General features: G+C 31.3%; 1 protein-coding gene across 4 annotated transcripts in view; it reads left to right on the top strand.

The window, feature by feature from the left end:
* Positions 1-21,633, top strand: part of LOC144845794 (ras-specific guanine nucleotide-releasing factor 2-like) — a 111,459-nt gene that overhangs the window by 75,854 nt on the left and 13,972 nt on the right. For 3 of the 4 annotated variants that reach the window (XM_078703233.1, XM_078703234.1, XM_078703232.1), the window contains exons 8-15: positions 12,291-12,595; positions 13,233-13,350; positions 14,740-14,906; positions 15,544-15,610; positions 17,275-17,411; positions 17,829-17,917; positions 19,420-19,479; positions 20,600-20,851. In XM_078703233.1, the coding sequence (XP_078559359.1) occupies positions 12,291-12,595; positions 13,233-13,350; positions 14,740-14,906; positions 15,544-15,610; positions 17,275-17,411; positions 17,829-17,917; positions 19,420-19,479; positions 20,600-20,851 (1,195 nt within the window). The remainder of the gene's footprint in view (positions 1-12,290; positions 12,596-13,232; positions 13,351-14,739; positions 14,907-15,543; positions 15,611-17,274; positions 17,412-17,828; positions 17,918-19,419; positions 19,480-20,599; positions 20,852-21,633) is intronic. The other variant, XM_078703235.1, reaches the window with a different exon arrangement.

Here is a 21,633-nt window from a genome sequence, read left to right as displayed (position 1 = left end):
AATAGCAATTTCTGGAGGAAATTATCTCAGGAACAACATATTAACGTGTAGAAGAAATTTGAATACGTAAAATATAGATGCGCACCCTTTTAAATGTGATGAACTATTACGCAAAATATGAAAATACGACTTTTTTTATTCAACTGGCCATATGATGACGTCACAACATCCGATTGGCAAAATGTTTACATGAATTCGTATCTACAATCCAATAGCTTCCAGAAAACGTTTTAATCGTGATTATCACATTTTATTCTTACGAGCTATTACAGATTAAAATTTACTGTAAAGATGAAATTAATGACACACGTAATTAAAATTTTTAGGCATGATGACGTCATAAAAATTAAAATATTTTTATCTCATGCTAAAGAAAGTTGATTGACCTACACAATATATAAATTTAGGAGAAAAAGGAATACAGATAAGCGTGATGCGCTCCATTGAATGTGATGAGCAATAACGAAAGAGACAAAAATCCTATATTTTACATTCGTGTGGCCATACGATGACGTCACAATGTTTTTTTAGCCTTATCGATGCATGATCCGATATCTACAACTCATCAACTTCTAGATTTTGTAATAAAAATAAACGGTTCACGGTTTACTTTAGAAACTATGACTGTTTAAAAAAAGACATAATTTTGACGATTTTTTAAGCTTTTTCATAAAAAACGCGCACGAATTGTCTAATTCAACGTGTTCGTATGGCGTTATTTAAACTGGAAAAGGTCTAAATTGTTTTCAAAATTACTAGGAAAGACTTGAAAAATATAATTCAAGAGAAAAAAATATGTTTTTAACGCTACGTGCGCACCGCGTGCGTAAAAAATTGCGCGCCCGTGGGAATTTTTGACATGCTCAAAATGACAAGAAACGCATAAAAAGTTGATTAGAAATTAATTTTGCGCATTTTGAAATTTTAAATGCGCGTGCGCGCGTAACTTCTTGTGAAACATGCCATTTTTAATCCGTAGAAAGTTTGCCCCTGATATGACTTAAATTTTGTCAAAGTGTCAATACTAAATGACTTTTGGTTTTTAATCTATAATCAATCATTGAAATTCATAAAATTGCGCGTAAGTCACGTTGCGCAACTATGACGTCATTCAAAAATAGGAGGTGCACAACTTCACGTAAATGCCCATATGTTGTCAAAGTTATGAAATGTTATGTTTACACATTTTAGAGAAACGCGACTCACAAAAAGGAAGGAAGGATCCAAGAATAATACAGAAAAAAAATATTGATCCCATACAATAACAAGGAGTTATCCGCTCTACCAAGCGGATAACTAAACAGTGATAGGCCTTTGGGTGCAGAGTATTAGTTGTAAACGAAACATACTACATGTTGGATTTCTATCGCAAATTATTTACCTTCCTACAGCATCAAAGTCAATCAATGTTTATAAACAGCTGAACGTTTAGTATGCGCAATCATTTAGTACCTTCAATCGTTGAAAGGTGAGAAAATAATAAATGATCCAATCAAATGGCTAGGATATACAAGCCATGTTCATAAAATGCATAGTATAGCAGTAGAATCCTTCTTTGGGACACCCCTATTTATGGGGCACCCAATGAATTCTTTTAAAACTATGGCCAATCATGGGACACCTTGTTGGGATCCAAATGTGTCTCCTCCTAAATAGAGGTTAATATATAATTGTATCAATTAAGATTAACAATTCTTTTTATAAATTTGAAGAGTGTGAGTGACAAGTGGCTACTTTCTTAGTTTTCTGTGTGTTAAATGACACAAACCAACAGTGGTTAATAGAGGGGTGCTCTAAGAACCTTTAACCTTTTTATCTTAGCCCTCCCTCTGGAGAGCATGGGCCATTGTTGGTTTGTCCAGGTAAGCTAGGCACAAAATATGTTTTACCAACCAAGAGATTTCATGCGTTTTCCTGCTAATGACAATGTGTGGAAAAATCTTGATGTTTTCGTCACTTATTTTTTAATGAGTGCTGATTTGATTTGATTTGAATTTATTTGGAAAATCATCATAAAAAAAACATACAAAGTGATAACATAAATTACGGACATTACAAATAATACATTTATAAGAGATTTTCCAGGATAGCCCAAAAAGCTTATCAGCTTATTTCCATTGGGATCCTTTTACAATCTAAAATAAAAAATATAATCATTACAAAGTATAGCATTAAACACGTAAATATAACAATAATATTAAAAAAAACAGTTAAATTAGAGACTATGATTGACTTATATAGTTATTTGGTAGAACAGAAATGTGATTTAACATTTTTCTTAAAATTAAATTTGTTTTCTATTTCTTGAATGGAATGAGGTAGGTTATTCCATGCCTTTATGCCTGTATAATAAAACGTTTTAGATATTTGACTATCAGATTTAGGAACTGAAAAACCATTGACACTACTTCTAGTCATATAATGGTGGTTAGATGAAACTCTTTGAAACTTTTCAGTCAAATAAGGTACTGATTTTCCATAAAAAATCTTATGAACATGATTAAGTTTGAGTTGGCAAATTCTATCCTCTAGACATAATTGACCGATTTGGTTCAGTTCGTCTTTACCAATATGTGCACGATTATTTTTATTTAATATAAACCTAGCAACTTTATTTTGACTGGTTTGGAGTCTTTGTTTAAGTTTTTTAGAAACACCTGAAAACCAGGAGCAACATGCATAGTCAAAGTGACAAGTAATCAGTGCCGAACATAGAATTTTACGAGAAAAGAAATTTAGACATGCAGAATGTCTATACAAAAATTTAAGTCTTGAATTAGTCTTACTAAGAACTTTTTGAACCATAGATTCTCCAGACAGGTCTTCATCAAGCAAACAACCAAGATATGAGATCATATTCTTCTTACATATCAACTTATTTTTAAACATAACAGCAAAATCATGATGAACATTCTTAAGTTTTCTTTTAGTACCAAACAATATTGATTCAGTTTTATCAGGATGTAATGATAGTTTGTTGTTTATAAGCCAGTTGTTACATGATTCCAGGTTTGAACTTAAATCATTAGCTATTTGTCTAATATCATTACCAGAAGACAACAATATCGTATCATCAGCATATAACATAATATTGCAATTTACACTAATTGGGATGTCATTCATGTAGCATATGAACAAAAGAGGTCCTAAAATGCTACCTTGCGGAACTCCGCTAGATATAGTACATGGTTGGGACTGAACGCCATTTACTGATGTAATTTGTTTGCGATCTTTCAAATATGATTCAAACCATAATAAAGAATCTTTATCAATGCCCATATGAACCAGTTTTTGCAATAATATCTGATGGTTGACTGTATCAAAAGCCTTTTGTATGTCAAGGACCACCAAACCTGTAAAGTTACCTTTAGATATTTCAGATCTTATATGATCGGTTAAATTAATTAAAGCAGTATCAGTAGAATAATTTCCTCTAAAACCTGATTGAAAATCATTAATTACATTGTTTTCATTGAGATAGTTATGTAATTGTACAAAAACAGCTTTTTCGATTATCTTAGATATTACGGGTAAGATGCTAATAGGTCTATAATTACTAACTTCCTGCCTATTGTTCTTTTTAAATAATGGTGTGACCTTAGCAAATTTCATATCATTAGGAAAAACCTTTAGAGATAATGATAAATTAACAATATGTGTTATTGGCTGAACAATAATATTAGCTCCATCCTTAAGAAATCTAGCAGGAATGTTATCAAGTCCTGTACTTTTGCTAGGATTTAAAGAATTTAGTTGGTCAAGTACAAAATCATTAGATATAGTTTGTAAAACGAAACTGTTCTTCTTTATCCCTTTGTTCTTATAGTATTGTTTGAAGGGTGTAGTATTAACACCAAATATATTATTACAATTTGGTAATTTATCAGTTAACAAAGAAGCAACATTAGTGAAAAATTTGTTGAAGAGATTAGCTACAGAAAATGGTTCAGTGCATGGATGACCATTATTATTAAGTACAATTGTATTTTGAGATTTACTTTGTTGACTAAAACCTGTAGATTTTAGGGTTTGCCAAAGTTTTTTGGGATTACCCTTGTTTTCCTCAATCTTAGTTTTGAAATATTCTGACTTAGCTTTCTTAACATCTCTTTGTATCTTATTTCTTAATTTACAATATTTAGAGTACATGTCTTTACAATGGTATTTCTTAAATAAAAATAGGTGTTTGTCTCTTTGACGAATATCCAGAAGGATATTATCATTCATCCAAGGTTCAGTTCTACATTTAATTCTAACTTCTTTCACAGGAGCTATTTCGTCAATGACACCTAAAAATACAGTTTTAAACCTAAACCAAGCCTCATTTACTTCGTTACATGATAAAGTTGACTCCCAATTAACATTAGCAAGTTTGTTAAGCAAGGACTCCTTATTGTAATGTCTCATGCTACGAATACGTATTGTATTATGTCTGTTAATTTGACATTTCCATATTTTACGGGTACAATATGTGATCAAGTGATCACTTAGACCAACATTTAAAGTACCATATTGTAATATTTTTTCTTTTGAATTGGTAATTATATGATCAAGAGTAGTAGCTGTAGTATCGGTTATTCTAGTAGGGATGTCTATAATTTGAGAACAATTAAATAAACTTAATACATCTTTATACCTTTTCAATAGTGGTTCATCTTGACTATTAAAATTAATATTAAAATCACCTAAAAGATACAATTCACAATCAGATCTTAAGTTTAAGAAGGATGACTCTAAGTTTTCAAGAAATGCTTTACAAGTGGGAGGGCGATAAAAACATCCAACAGCAATAGGTTTCGACTTGGGTAGCAATATATCAATCCAAATTGATTCTAGACTGTCAATATTCATTTCAGGTTTTGTATTGAACGATACATCATTTCTTATGTAGATACACACTCCTCCTCCATTTCGATTTCTGTCTTTCCTTGTGATTGTATAACCTTGAATCTCTACTTCAGCATCTGTTACACTGTTGTCTAACCAAGTTTCAGATAATGCTAATACTGCCGCTTTGGTTTGTTGAGCTAGTAAACGGAGTTCAGAAATTTTTGGAAGTAGCGAACGAATATTGAGGTGTACAAAATGTAAACCTCGTTTTTTGAAACAGTTTAAATTGAAGTCATTTTGTGCTTGTTGATTAACAGGTCCAGGATTTGATGCAACATCACCAGCAATCATAATAAGGATACTCAGTTTGATCAGATTTTGCTTCTTTAATCGACAAAGTGTGGTGGTTTTCTTGGAAAGTGCTAGTAGTTGGCATATTGGAGATTTAATTGATAAGTTGTCAGGATTTATAAAAGTAGGAGATGTCCAGTTGTCTTTTGTCAGGCGATTCATAATGGGTGTGAATTCATCATCAATTGTTGGTTTATACGTTGTTTTAATACGTATAACACATAATGCTGAAGCCAAAACAGCAAAGAGAAACGAACTGTTCATTAACTGCAACATGTTGAATCAGCTGAGAACAAAGAACCTACATTCCAATGCTATTAGTAAACTTCTCTGAAACAAAGGACTTCCTTGGTTGAGACAATGGCTTGACTAAAAATACAAGCTAGGCTGTTATTGATGGTAATAAACAGTCTTTGGTAGGTGACAAGATGAGCTTATCAGCCTGTCTAGCTTGATAAAACAATCAGCTTCCTTAGCCTAGAAAAAGTTTAAACTTATATAGTTCAAAACTAAAAAAATACAAGATGGTTACAAAGAATGCTTGATGATTCAGGAACCTTGAAATGAACTTTCTACTCACAATAGTCTTGAAATAAAATAATTGCAGGAAAAAGGAACAGAATTGGAAAAAATTGTAGACGTCCACTTGAAGGTGTTTGCTTGTTGTACTGTTGTAGTCTATAGCTATGGAAAATGATCTTGGATTGCTTGCAATTGGTTATGTAGGTCACAACATAAGATGTGCTTTGTCTGAATTCTTTAATTTCCTATCATTCCATCAAATTTAAGAGTTATCTATGTGAATTCAGAACATAAATATTTAAAGGGATAATTATGTGTTACTTTCTATATTTATTGTATACTTGATTATGACATTTCGAACAAAAACGAAATTATACGGCCTGGGTTTTATCGCACCTGTAGATTACAGTAAATGGTTTAATTCCATTCCACTTTTATTCCATTATTTATATTTGGTGATAATGTCCTAATACCATTACCAGGCAAAGATCTTATCAAATGGTAGTTGGAAATCTATGCAAGACGTTGTTTATCACCCACTAACAATGAGCCACAACAATAGTGGGTGATACAGTGGTGATATCGTACCTTAATATCTGAAAAGAGTAGGGGATCATCCCCTGGTGTGCTGAACTCTCTGTTCTTTACAGTCGAGTTAATGCTACCAAAAATGGTTTCATTCATAGACTTTCCTTTCAATATAATATGATTTTACGCAAAGATAAAACTATTGACATTTTCTAAAACAATATTTCCATGGTCAAAATTAAGGTAGTTTGTGCTATTTAACTGTTTTTATTGTTCTTGTTTTGATTTTCTGATCGTTACTTTGTACATTTTGATGTGTAATTTGTTATATATATTTTAATCTTATGTATTTATATTTGGGTCTTTAAGGCATCCTGTAATTGGCGATATCACTGTTGGATGTATGTGAAATAAAATTTAAAAAATAAAAAAATGGTACTGTGGCTGCTGTAGATCTGTAAGGACATTAATATCGCTTTAACTGTTAAATTGAAGAGGAATAACAATAATAAATTTAAATCCCCAGATGTTCATATTTTACACTAGGTGGTTTAATCTATGCCATCTTACTGTATATTACAGGTGGACACATCTTTTATGTAGATGATTTTAATGCCAGGTGGATATTTTTTATTGGACGTCATATTAATTATGGCAAGTGTAGGTATATTGTTAGGTATATACTGTTATTTATGTCCATTAGATTGCTTTTATACCTCAGGTAGACTACCTTCATGTCTGGTAGACAAATTCTAGGTATGAATATGTTTGAGAAAAAGAATCTAGATGTTTAGTTTAGAACAGATAATATGCAAGTCAATTTATGTTAGGAACCTAGATGATGCAATTGTAAATTGTGTTTCGCATTGATTAGATGTGATAACATGGACTTTCAAATATTATAATTTATTTTATGTTCGCTTACCATAGTGCTTATTGAAAATCCAAGCAGATTCGGTTTAGTAGCTTCTAGTCATGTTACCATGTTGTTTTAACATCTATTATTCTTCTATCCTGTGATTGTTGATTGTAAAATAACTAAAGTAAATTGATATTGCTGCAGTCTGGCATATTAGATACAAGAAACATAATTTACGGTTTCTATGGATACCTCCCTAGCAACTATAAATTATTGCTACCATAGATAGTGCAGTAAATCTGGCTAATCTTTATTTAATGTTGAACTTTGACCCTAATCATATTATGAATCAATTTTTTTTACTAGTTAATACTGTAATTCATTTCTGTATTGTTGACATAATTCTCTTTATTATAATAAATCCTATGATTGGTTTTAATTATCAATTTGCACAATGGCAAAGATGTTGCTATAAATTGATTTTTACTCGCCTCAATCAAATGGATAATAAATCTCAAACTGTGTGGTGTTTTAACCCAATAAGTATATTTCAAAAGAAGCCTGCTGGTTTGATGATAATATTGCTTAAACTGATACCTACAAGTAGCTCAACACTGCTGTGTTTTGCATGGATACCACTCAATGGATTAATAGACATGGTTTTACTTGACCATCCAGAAAACAATCACCAATTTTTCATTTATTTTAATCACCAAAATTTTATTTTAAAACCATCCAAAAGAAAGTACATGAATTGCCAATTACAGGATAGGGAACCCCATTATTTCTAAACCAAGTCTCACATGATGTTTAATGTAGGGAGTGGTGCTAGGCTGTCAGAAACATCCTGAAACTACTATGACAGGATTTGAACCAATGACTGGCAAACAACAATGTCAACCACCAAGCGGCAGTTTCACTACTTTTAATACTATATAGTTACATCTATTTTGTTATTGATTTTTTAAAATAATTTCAATGTCAATAATCGTGGGTTACAAAATTTATGCCGAATATATATTTTTTTTCTTACAAATACGTTAAAGCCATAAAGGATTCAAGAGCATTAAACGTGATATTCGAAACAATAAACAATGGTTTATTATCGAACAATACATCATTTTCGTGCACACTTCTTAAGTGCAGTATTGACGAAAACATAAAAACCATAATTTTACTTCATACAGAATGAACAATACCATACAGATAGTAATAATAGTCTCAATGCCAACATCATAAGAGTTCCTCATGCTTTCATTTTCATGTTAATATTTCATTATTCACAATTTAATGAAGTAATGAAATTGAAAGTTAGTGTACAATAATTACCTAATATCTCTATTATCACTATCATACAAGCAAAAAATAAAACAAAATCACATTTTAAATAAAAATATGCTTTAATATAAACATTGATATTTTCTATGTTGAAAACATCTTTGTATTGAAAATGATTACTTCAATATCTTGATATTTAAATTTTACTAATTATTTTTAAGTATCTTAATGTGAGTGAAGTGACGAAGTGGTTAACACAGGAGCCGTGCATGCCATAATATGTGACGCATGCAAACGAAATCGGACATAAGTCGCATGTGTAGATTTGTAGAGACAGCCAAAACCAATAAAAGGCTGAAAAATTACATTAGAAAATGATAGCTGAAAGAAACAGTGATATTTACATTACCTTGGTGTTTTTCTATTTTGAGACAAATAAATAAATAAATATTAACATTTTGTGTGCTATGTTGGTTCAAAAAGATGGTTTAAATTATGTATAATTTTCATAAAACCTATCATGTTTTATGCTTAAATTGAAAGTGTTCCAGTGGGTGGTGTTTAATGAAAATGTTGCATAATAATAGAACAATAGTTAATTAACGAAGGTGCGAAGCTTCATTGAAATAAAACAATTAGAATACCCTTTTGCTAAATTTTATTTTTTTGAATTTGTCATTTCGTGTTACTTAAAGCCCCCTTCCCTACGTTTTTTAGATCTAATTTAAGATCACAAACTATATTTAATGTAAAAATAATACTATATGGTCCTATTGCGATAACTTTTTTCGTCTTTAAACGGTTAAAAATGTGAAATATAAGTCGATTCTAATAATTATAGCGGCCCGCTATAAATCCCAAAATGCATTGCGCGCGGATTGATATTTTTGTTTTTCACCTGTAATTCGCCCACTTTTCGATCGATCGTGAGGCCAAAACAAATGGAAGACTCCTAACTTTTCAGCGAAAATACCGGGTTTTCCCCAATTTGTATCAACGGAGTCTTGGCAAAAATAGAAAGACAATTAATGCAGCAACTATACAACGTCAGGCTAGGTATATAGCTAGCGTACGATGTTCGTACGTTACCGATGTTTACCAGCTAGGCCTACAAAACTAAGCCTAGCTAGGCTAGGCCTAAGACCGTCCACGAGAGGTCGATCGCCGCGAGCTACTTAGGTAGTGCATTGTTTCTCACTTTTTATCATAATTTACCATAAAACGTACATTTAAGACAAGGAATGACATGGTTTAATGTTTTTAAAGTGATATATATGTATTATTTTCCAAAAAACGTCCAAAATTGCAGGGAAGGGGTCTTTAACTTTAAAAGCATTTTTCTCAAAACGCTGATTGTAACAGCCAAAACTTTAGACTGAGATATCTCTGGAAGTAGACATGGTATCAAGATATTTTTTTCAGCATTTTAAATCTTGGATTATGTAGTTTCAGTATTTGGGAAAATCTCAATATTGAAAATTCAGACTTATGTCTGATTGTTCCACATATTGGCACAAAGTCAAGGCGCTCCTCGATATAGTTCTGGTGGTAGAACAAATCTTTACGGATGAACTTAAACCAAGAGGTCCGATTTACACTGGCTCTTGTGTACTTAAAAAGAACCCAGGGCATCTTTGTAAAGAGTAGGAGGTTTTCTGGTGTTCTGGTCCATTTCAACTCCTGTTGTTTAACACTGCATTGGACATACAACCAGTTGAATAACAGTAGTGGCCCTATGTCCCAATTGTGTCGATTCCAAATTCGGGACAGTCTTGGGCCGGTTAAAAATGTCTGGTGTTGCTGAAGAATTACTTTACTGTCAACTAGTGGACTCTCTAGAAGTATATCTCTATGCATTATAAACATTATATTTTTATACACTTGAAAAAAAAAAAAAACAATTTATTTTATTGTTTGTTTCACTGCAGTTGAGATCAATTTAATTGTGCGCAATAACCACAATAATATGCTATATAATATTATCCTTTTTATAAAAGATTGTTCAAAATCTTCAATAGTATATACCTGTTTACCTTTTATTTGCACACAAGTTTTTTCCAAGAAGAATTAGGAAAATGTCTGTGGAAAACCTTTGCCGATAAATGGTTGGATTATTGCGTGCTCTGTCTTAACCACTCGGCCATTCAACTGGATTTTTTTTGATAGCTTTCCTAAGGTTTAAGACGAACCACAATCATGTATATAAAATTATACTAAAGAGATTAATTGTTTCATGTATAATTTTATTGCTAGTATTTAATATGTGAATATCCAACCATTTTAATATTTTCAAATTGTTGAGGTTGGTGCATTCTCTTACGTAGACATGGCACCTCGCATTGGATGTAATTAAAATTGAAATCATTTTTGTTTTTTTTGAATTCCCAATGATGCTGATGCCTACTAAACCATTGAATACAATTTCCATAATTTGTCATTATAAAATTCCAATATTATGAATACATATTTTATTTATATCATTATTCAAATGATATTTTTATGTATTAGCGTACTGTGTACCTGTAGTCATTGTTATGGCAAATAAATGTAATGTAGATGTTATCAATGTTTTAATGTTGATATCAACGTGATAAGACTCTTCATTGGCATGTGTAAAGTAAATGCCTGTATTAATGGCAAATGCACGTGTTATCTTGACTGCCTTATTGGTTTAATGTATTCATTATGCCTTATGTCCATGTAAGAAAATGTAGGAAACGTCGGTACTAAAGTGTAATTAAAGATTTTTTGCCCTTGAAAATAACATAATGTTATGAAGTTTAAATTGAAACAACTACAAATGGCCACCATATCTGTTCAAAAATACTGTTTGTATGAATGAATATTAAATATTTAAATACCACATATAACACACTTTTTAAAAATACAGTACAGCTTTTATGAATTAATTATGTTATTAATGGCATGCAGTTAAATACATTGTTTAGAATAAGCTTGATGCAGTAATCTCAACATGCAGGCAACACAGACTGAATATAGTGACATTGACTTCAAACTGGCCTGTATTCGAATGGCCAATTGAAAATTATTTGATGTTCCCTATTTTTATTTATTTATTCTTTATACTGGGTAACCTCTTCAGTAAAAAATAACTATCCTCCCAGAGGGCCCGCTGTTTAATCTGCGATTTAGTTGACTCTCTAGTATGTCTCATGATTAATACAAGTAATACTGTAGACAACCTTATTATTCACGGGTCAATTATGGATTGGACCATGGATAGGCGACAATAATAGTATTAAACCCAGATTTAGAGTGATTTCAATGCTAAATGATTGGTGTGTAGGGAGACAATGCGATTACCTCAATATATTTACCTCAGTATAAGAAACCATCTTATAAGAAGTTGCTATTCAGAATCAAATTCAGGAAGAGGGACTGGTGAACGTTCCACAGTGACACAGAACATTTCCATGGAAAATCACTATAATTTGCATTTGTACCGGATACATTGAGTAGTACAATGTCTAGCGACAAGAAACATCCTCTGCCATCTTCTCTCAGCAATCTTCATCTATATCTAGATATGTCTACACTATCAAACAAAAAAATGTGATGTGCTCATATATGGACATGATGATGTCATATCACTACCATATTTGGGCATATCACTACTATCATATATGGGCACATCACACACTTTTTTTTGTCAAACTAGTTTGATAGTGTAGACAAAGCTTTAGATATTGTTTACGTAGTTAGGGTAAATTAATATTTAGGAGAGGTGCTATGGTATGGGCCTATTGCAGTCAGCAGACGCGATACTATATGTAAATTATCACTAGACATAATACCATAGGAGAATCTGCTGGCATTTGTGATGCTCAAACATGTAGTGTACACCCATAATATAATTGATGAACATGTAAGAAATAATTGTTGTCTCGTGCTTTGATTTTAGGTGATCTTTTTGATATGTTGCTACCAATGCTAAGTATCTACAATGAGTACGTTCGTAACCATCATTACAGTCTACAAGTTTTAGCAGAATGCAAGCAAAGACCTTTGTTTAACCAGCTACTAAAACAATATGAAACGAAGCCTGCGTGTGAAGGACGCTCAATGGAGATATTTCTGACGTATCCAATGCACCAAGTGCCACGCTATATTATCACCCTCCACGAGTTACTCGCACACACTCCACACGATCACGTTGAAAGAAAAAGTTTAGAGTATGCAAAGAACAAACTTGAAGAACTCTCAAGGGTATGTGATATTTTTTTGGATAAAATAAACAGTAATAATTACCCTATTTTTGTCAGTGGGGGGAGGGGGGTGAATATTTTTTCACCAGCTTATGGTGGATATGTTTTATCATTCTTAATTTGAGATTATTAATTGACAATGTCATATATTATCATTATTGATTTTTTGGGGAGTTTTGCTGGAAATGTTTATTATAACTTCAATTAAAGAAATGTTTTATTTTCACTTTCAACTTTCAATTCCTAAAATGATTTATGATCCATTAATTTAATATTCGCTATCTTTTTGTTTTTCCTTTTTTAAATTTATATTTAACTTTACTTGGAGAATTTACTTGTAAGACTTAAAATTCCATTTTGTTATGTGAAACATTAAAAATTCTTGTCATGTTTTCATTTTATTCTTTACAAGTTATTGTGACATATTTTATCCTTTCACACACAATAAATTTTGAGCGAGGACATGTTTAATTAAGTTTTGACATATTGAAAAGTTGTTTTTTTGGTTTTTTTTTACAGAGTACCCTACTTTTTGTTTAACCTCTTATTCTGTACATATACTGAATAGATTTAAAGTACTTTTTAAACTGGTTTAGTTAAATTGTTTCTATTGCATATTTATTTTTTTTTATATTCAGGTAATGCACGATGAGGTATCTGAAACTGAGAGCATTCGAAAAAACCTATCAATAGAACGAATGATCGTAGAGGGATGCGACATTCTCCTCGACGTACATCAGACATTTGTTAGACACGGTAGGCATTTATAGTGGAAAGAACATGACGAAGCTTATGTAACTAATTCCCTATGGAACAATTTGCTTCCGCATAGTGTTCCAATAATTACTTATGAATCTAATAACGAACGATAATCATATGAACATTAGCTAGAGTTTGATTATAAAGTTCTTTTGACGACTTCGTAGTTTAAAATACAAGATACATGTTTTTTTTTTGTATAATGGTGGTCTTTATTGTCATAATTCAATGCTATTGCCTTACAATTTATTAACATCGTGCTCTGCCGTTGAATTTATTACTGTCATAAATTATTTATTCTATCCCCTAGTTTGTAGTAAATTTATAAATAACATGCATATAGTAAAAATTAAATTGCTTAGATGCTGGTTAACTCACTTCATTACATTTTAATATATGTGCATGCCTTTTTGCTAAAATAACATACCAGAAGCATCAAACATTGTATTGATGTGTTATAAAGATGAGTTATTCTTTCTTTCAATTATTCCATTATGATGATGAATTCATAAGCTCGGGTAAACTGAACAAAAAATATTCAAATATTCTATTAACGATCACCTGAAAATTAAGTATCTATTTTTATATTTATTAATAATAATAATTATTATACTATAAGTAATTTTATCTATTATCCTAAATAGAAGATAAAGTTACTGTTAGATATGAAGAAGTTACATTATCTCTAAATGTTAAGAACCATGTTGTGCATGTATGTTCAATACATGATGTTCATTCTGTACAACTTTCCAATTTTCAAGCCAAGGAATCTACATTATCAGAGAGCATGCTAGACTGGAGTTATGACTTCAAATTGTTCTTGGAGTACACATTATCTGGTTTAGGTAGAGTTGTGGAAGTTTCCAATACCAACCACACAGAAAACCAGATTTCATTCTGAAGTCTCAATTCAAAAGTTCTAAAATCCATCATATACCGGAATATGCACAACCCTTGCATAACGCTAGCTAGGCCCATCTGTATCTGTATCCGTAATGTACAAACTCTGGTTATCGCGTATGTTGGTTAGGGTCATGTGCAAAAATATTAATTTATAGCGATGTGTGCTTTTCAGAAATTACTTTCGATGTCAATAGTGTTCAGTTGGTCTTTAAAAGTGTTAATATTTGGTGCAATTCTAATGTTCCGGTCTAACTGGTTCCCATCATTGCCATGCAAATATTTTTGATGATGATGAATTTGGTTTGGTTTAGAGCTTTAGTAATATGTTGATGGGCGGTACATATGCCTACCAAACATAAGTCAGTCCCAAGGGTGGTCTGTAATGTGCACTCGATCCCAATGTGCAACTTTTCCTGTGGATAAAAATTGCTTCCAAGATTGACAATAATTAGTGATACATATGTGTACAATATCCTTTTTAAGGGAGCCTAGTGCAAGTGGTTCATGAACGCAAGCAGAGTAGACATCGCCTAGGATCTCTGGGCGCCAAAGGAGAAACCAAGAAAGAGGGAGTTAGACAATGTTATCTTTTTACAAAACATCTTTTAATTACCATGAGAACATCAGCTGGAAAACTTCATCTTTATAGGGTAAGTAGTATTTTGTTACCTTGTCTGCCTTTTTATGGGTTTGATTCACCTCCGGTTGCTAACTTAAACAATTTAAATATTTAAATAGCATAATTTTGTTGGCAGTGTCAAATTCGGTCTTCATACGAGACGATTACTATTTTATACAAACGAATGAAAAGTATTCATTCTGAGTAAATGACTTCAGTGGCGGATGATTTTTAAATGGGAGAGAAATGAAATGTTGAACTTAACCAAATGTTCTATCTATTCTATGCCTTCTATATTAATATTTTCAAGTAGTATAGAGAAGATAAATAAATGTTTGAATGTAGTTTCCTTCCCAACACCCACCCCCCCCCCCCCCCCACTATCCCCAACATCTTGATTCACCCCAGAAGCTTTTTAAAAAAAACTGTAATAACTGACTGATTAATTTCAACAAATAGGGAAAAGGGGTGTTTTGTTTACGGCAAAGTACATGCCCTCTCACCGGCTCCAAAAAGAGTATTTTGTTTAGGATAAGCCCTTCCACACCCCCCCCCCCCCCCTAACATACGTGATCCACCCCTGAAGCTTTTAAAGAAAACTGTTCTGCATTATTGTATTATATTAACAAATCTCTTCAATGAACAATTGTCCTTTTGCTTTCTTCTAGATTGGTGGCAAAATCCCTTTAATGGAAACAACACTTGTTGAGGATTATGATCCCTTTGATGATGAAGGTAACGATTTATATTTCTCCAATTTAATGAAATAGAAGCAGTCATTTTGTAATGACTTAATCTTCATTTTAATTCTTTGAAAATACAATATTATGTATGTGCCGTAACTAGTTCAAGATTTTTATTTTGAATTAGAAGATGTTAGATAAAAATGCAAATCTATAAAAATGAAAAACATTAGTTACAGGTTAGGTTATTTATAATTAGTAATATTTGTAATATTAGGCCTACAGAAAAGTACAAGCCTGATTGCCTGACTGATCCAAAATTGGGAAAAATCATCAACTTACGACAACTCTAAACCTCTGATGAATGATGAACATCTTTGTTTAGTTTGCCTGCATGAATGTGTTCATATAGCACTCTCTATTTTCATTTGAGATTAGAAATCTGACCAACCATTTTTTCAATCAATATTGTGTTTATTGGACAACATAAAAAGGTCTTATTAGTATTTCCAAAAGGAAGGAAAATGGAAAAAATGTTCTTGATAAATCGATAACCCATCAATGTTGTTTTATTAATACAACAAACATACTCTATAATGCTCAGTTTCCTAAATAACGCAAGGACGGCGCACCTGTTGTCATTTATTTTCTATTCTAAATCTGAAAGTTGATTTTTGCGTATTTCTAATTTGACAATATTAACATTAAGTAAAACAAATGAAGTGATTATTTCGCTCAAAGGATAGGTCAGCGGAGCTTAGTATCTTGGCCGTCAAATAAAAGTAACAAATTGTTATCTATAAACCCCACATTAAAGAGCATAACAAGTTCATTTTAAATACACTGTCTTCTTCTACAGCATTGAACAAGTACTTTTTTTCCCGCATATGATTATCATTATTTTAAAGGTCCCTAGATAAGTATATGTGGCAGAGACAAGAGAAACCAGTCATGTGTTGCAATATAATAATTACACGATGATATTATTCAATTAAATTCGGACTAAAAATATTGAAATACATCTAAGGAAATTCTTTTATAGCTATATTTAGGAAAACGAATACTGAAAATTGAGAATAAAATGATGCTGAAGACAAGATTTCCTTTAGTTATTTTAAAAACAGCATAAAGTGATATTGTAATAATGTTTACAAGTGTCAAGTAATAGCAAATTGTATCGTATTTTACAACACAAATCAAAGTTGTTTGGCTGATTCATATTTGTCACTTTTTAATGACAAATTTGTCTACGATACGATGATAATGGTTGTGACAGTGGAAAATGATGGGGATGAATATATGTTGTACTTTGATTTTGTTATGGACCTACCAATAATTTATTTTTGATAATTATCATCTTTTGTTATACTCAGTAATCTAAAGTTGGAGATAAATCTGTACAAAATACATTTAATATTTAGTGTAATTTCTATTTTCAAAGCTTGTTATCTGTTGTTATGTAGTTCCATCTAAAGTATAATATATTAATATAATTACATAGCTGAGCTTTAGAATGCTTTTTTAAAATCATTTTTGTTATTCGAACAATGATAAATTTTGAGAACCTTTTTGTGTATTGTTGTGACACAGCTGGTGGCCTTTTGTGTTTTTGGAAAAAAAAAAATTTGATTTCCTTTAATTTGTTAATCATTAAAGATCATAACTGTAAAAAACACAAAACAAAAACAATGCTTTATTGAAATGCTTTTTCGACAGGAGGTTGTAGTCCATCAGAGTATGATAATTTAGACTTTAAGCTGATAGTTGAGCCTAAGAATGGACCAGCGTTGGAGATCATCCTCGTAGCTTCCACGCAGCAAGATAAAGCTGCCTGGACCAGTGACATAAGTCAGGTAATTTAAACGCCTCACCAATCTTTGTGTTTGTCGCTAAGCACTGCTGTCAAAGCGGTTTGCAGGTGGATTTCTATTTTCTTTCTCCAGCCTGACAGGTGTGAAGTATGCTTATTACACCAAAGTTCATTTTTATGCTGTTATTTATCTTAATTTATTTTGATGAACATTATAACTTGTCAAAATGTCTGAATTATTGAATGCCTATTTACACAGATTACTTAAGCTCTGTCCACACTATCAAACTTTATGTGCCCAAATATGAGCATGATGACGTCAAATCACTACCATATTTAAGCATATCACTACCATATTTGGGCACATCACTCTTTTTTGTCAAACTAGTTTAGACATAGCTTTACATATTTTACTATATAATTCGAAGATGATAAATGTGTACATGTCTTTTTTTGCCAGTGTATAGTGAATTTGCACTACAATGGGTTGTTGGACACCTTCACCCTAGATAGCAGCAACTCGTCTATTCTATTACCACAGTGCATAAAGTAAGTCTTATCATTGAATCATTTTGTTCGTATCTTGTTCGTACAACATTTCTTTACCACAATGTACTATATAAAGCCCTGTTTTTAAACTGTCAAAATATATTGTAAGTCTTTCCAACTTACAAAAATGACTGTAATTTTATTCTAAATTCCTTAATTGATGAAAAAATCATTTTGCAAAATTTAGAGTTTTCGAAAAGTACTATCCCATTATTATGCATGAAGTGTAATTTTGTTTTTTTTATCACAAACCCCATTTCACAGCTGTTGTTCTGTATTTTGTATTTTTATTGATTGTGTAGAATAGAATACAATGTAATCACCTTCCCTCAGTCCCATAGAGGTATTATACAACTAAAGAGTGAACTCCAAGATAATCCCAGCAGAAAAAGTGAGCCACCATTGAGAAAGATGATACTGAAAATCAGCCATAAAATACGCCAGTTTTAAGTCGTGCCTGCTACTTACCAATGCAACATACACATGTGTTGTCCGCTTATTAATGCCTGCAAAATTATTAAAAATGATTAAAATTAATTTCGTTGCCATTAGTAATATAATTAATACATAAAGACTGATATATAAAATTATATTTATAATTTTATATTTATATATTAATAATATTTTTGATTATTATTTTATACTGAAATATATCCCAATCCTCAATTCACTGTCGCCTAGTTTATTCCCTGTAATACCTCTATTCTCATTCCTCAATTCCAGTTCCACAGTTATACAGTGTATACTGTATATTCATTTTTTCGTACAGTATTTTCAATTATTTTCCTTGCCTCGCATAATTTTGATTCCACTTTAACCAGAAAAACAGATATCCATTACTTTAACCATTTACAGTGTTCCATATTAATAATACTGAATTAGCACAAACTAATAATAATAACTATTTATGAGAAATAGTATACTAATTGATTTTTTTTCTACAAACAACACATTTTTTATGGGAATGCTATTTATGCATCCTTGTTGTCATGTCGTTATAAAAATGACGTAATAATTCCCTCTTATATAACTACATTAGAGAGAGCTTATTTATGGTTGAGTTTCAGACATGTCAGTGCCAAATTGCCTTTTATCCTAAGCAAGATGGTTTACTTTTTACTTTTATATTACATTGCCTGGACCTTCAGTTTGGACATAAATCTGGCGGTCTTTTTGTAAAATGCATACAATGTGCTTGAAAAGAACTTGGTACACTGTTAAAAAAAAGTAGGAGACCGTCTCCTGATGTGTTGATTATGGTAGGCACTGAGCTGTGGCTTCCGTGCGTCCGTAGAGGGTTTAATCCGATTAATAATATATTTCCATTTACAATTAGCATTGCATAAGTCTGATTTTTTCCATGGAGTACACTTTCAATGCTTCAATTGCATTACCCATCCCTGCCTACACTTGTTTGTTGTTAACATGCTTCTATCATTCCAAACCATGCATGCCTAATCATTGTATATAATATTTGCATGTTGTGTTTTCATTCCTCCAAGCAATAGCAGTAGACCGAGACGTCTTGCGAGTGACCCGTCACATGATCGGCTTCTCCTTAGGTATTGCAACCTTTTATGATTTGCATTGATGGATCAGACCATAGAATCAGAGTAAAGCTATTAAACCTGTAAACCAAAAATTGTATGAAATTTATTATATGTTTATTTGTTTGTTTTTTTTAAATTCTAAAATAACACATACCAGGGGAAGAGATTCAATCTAATGAGTAATGCTCACTCTTTTTATGAATATACAATCTAAAATAAAATAATGTTTTTAATATCTATATATTAATATTATATTCAACTGTTTGTGGCGACTATAAGTACAGAATTTATTCTTAAGCTTGGTTCCCACTAGGATGCAACACAAAGATGTAAACCGCAATACAGGAAAATTTACCAATCAAAAGCGATGGATTATTTGTACTGTCTTTAGTGGTTGGTCAATTCACTTGTGTTTCGGCTTTTAGTCCTTGCGTTGCATGCTAGTGGGAACCAGGCTTTATTGGTACTTTGTTTTTTCCCACTATGCTAATCAATTTAATTAATTAATAAATTAAATTATAGACATATTATTGAGAAGTGAAACATGAGTTTACTCTGATTTTTTTTGGTTTGATCTATTTATTTTTTTCATTTTTATTTGTTTCATATTATTATTTTTACATGATTTTCACAGATGTCTTTCAAACTATTACAAATACTATATAAATATTATATATATATATAAATCATGCAAATGTTTATGAATGCAATTTAAATATTTTTTAGAGCATTACCGATGGTTTTAATATGCATGCCATCTGGTTTGGGTTTTTTACAGAACAATGTTCCTTCATCCTTTTGATCTGTATAAAATACAGTATGGAAATATATTTCTAATAATTCTCTTTTTAATATTATTTTATAATTGTATTATCTTTACTTATAATTTGTCAATTTTAGTACTAGTTCAATTTTACTGTTAGTACACTGTTTTATATTGATTTTATTTTATACTATTTGCATTTACCTATTCATACAGTATTACATTTAAGTACATTTGTTTTTGTATTACTATTATACAACTTTACCTTGTAAAATTATAATGGTACATGGATAATTTTTATTTCAAATCATAATTTCTAACATTATTTTATATTATTTTTATAACTATGCTATAAATTTCATGAAATAGATCTGATACACGTCTGTTCAAAGATGACATCGACATCCGCTTTAGTAAGATGCTTAACTCGTGTAAAGTGCCTCAGATTCGGTATGCGACGTTCGATCGGTTGGTAGAGCGTTTAACAGATCTGCGCTTCCTTAGTATAGATTTTCTAAACACATTCCTGTTGACGTACCGCATCTTTAGTTCGTGGGATAAAGTTCTCGAGACGCTTAAAAACGTCTATCGTAACCCAGATTCAGCGGAAAGACTACTCAAGTAAGTATAACATGTAAATTTACACTTTTACAAAAGTCGTGAGCGATCCGTCGCTGAGGTAATTAATATTTAGTAACATTACCACTCTCAGACGCTATTAAATAACAGTGTAGACATAACATTAATTAACATTACCAGGGTTGGATGTAGCAATTAAAGTTCGATAAATCAATCAAAGGGAATATAATAGACACGAATATACGTGATAAAATGCGGCGATCATTGACATTATTGATGACGGTATTAGTAGACACGTAAAGATATAGATACAGTGTATAGCATTACACAATTAGACATACTGTATTGTAACATTATACAGTCAGACTTAATATTGTCTTCACTTGGAATGTAACATAAGTGCAATTCTCAAATCAATTGAATATAATTGTAACTACATATTACCAGTGCATGACTTACAACATTCTAATTCATAATTATAAATAGACACCATATCTTCTTTTAATTAAAGACGTCCTTTATTAGACCACATATTGAGGGTTCAGGCGATGTCTATCTTTATATTAATTTATGTTATAGCTGTTGACTTCAATAAAAAATGTTTGATTCGATTAGAAATTACAATATGTCCACTTGTAAAATATAATAGTTAATTATATCTCAACCGTAATAGTAATAGTAAATAACGATTATTTTATTTACCTGACGTTACTATTACTATTACGGTTGAGATATAATTAACTATTATATTTTATTTGTAATGCCAACCGAATAAATCTTTTTAATGTGTCCACTTGTAGTTTTAAATATTAAATTAGAACTAA

Source organism: Antedon bifida, chromosome 6 (genome assembly GCF_963402885.1).
Source record: "Antedon bifida chromosome 6, ecAntBifi1.1, whole genome shotgun sequence".
Lineage (NCBI taxonomy): Eukaryota > Metazoa > Echinodermata > Crinoidea > Comatulida > Antedonidae > Antedon > Antedon bifida.
This window is presented reverse-complemented; position numbering and strand designations above follow the sequence as displayed.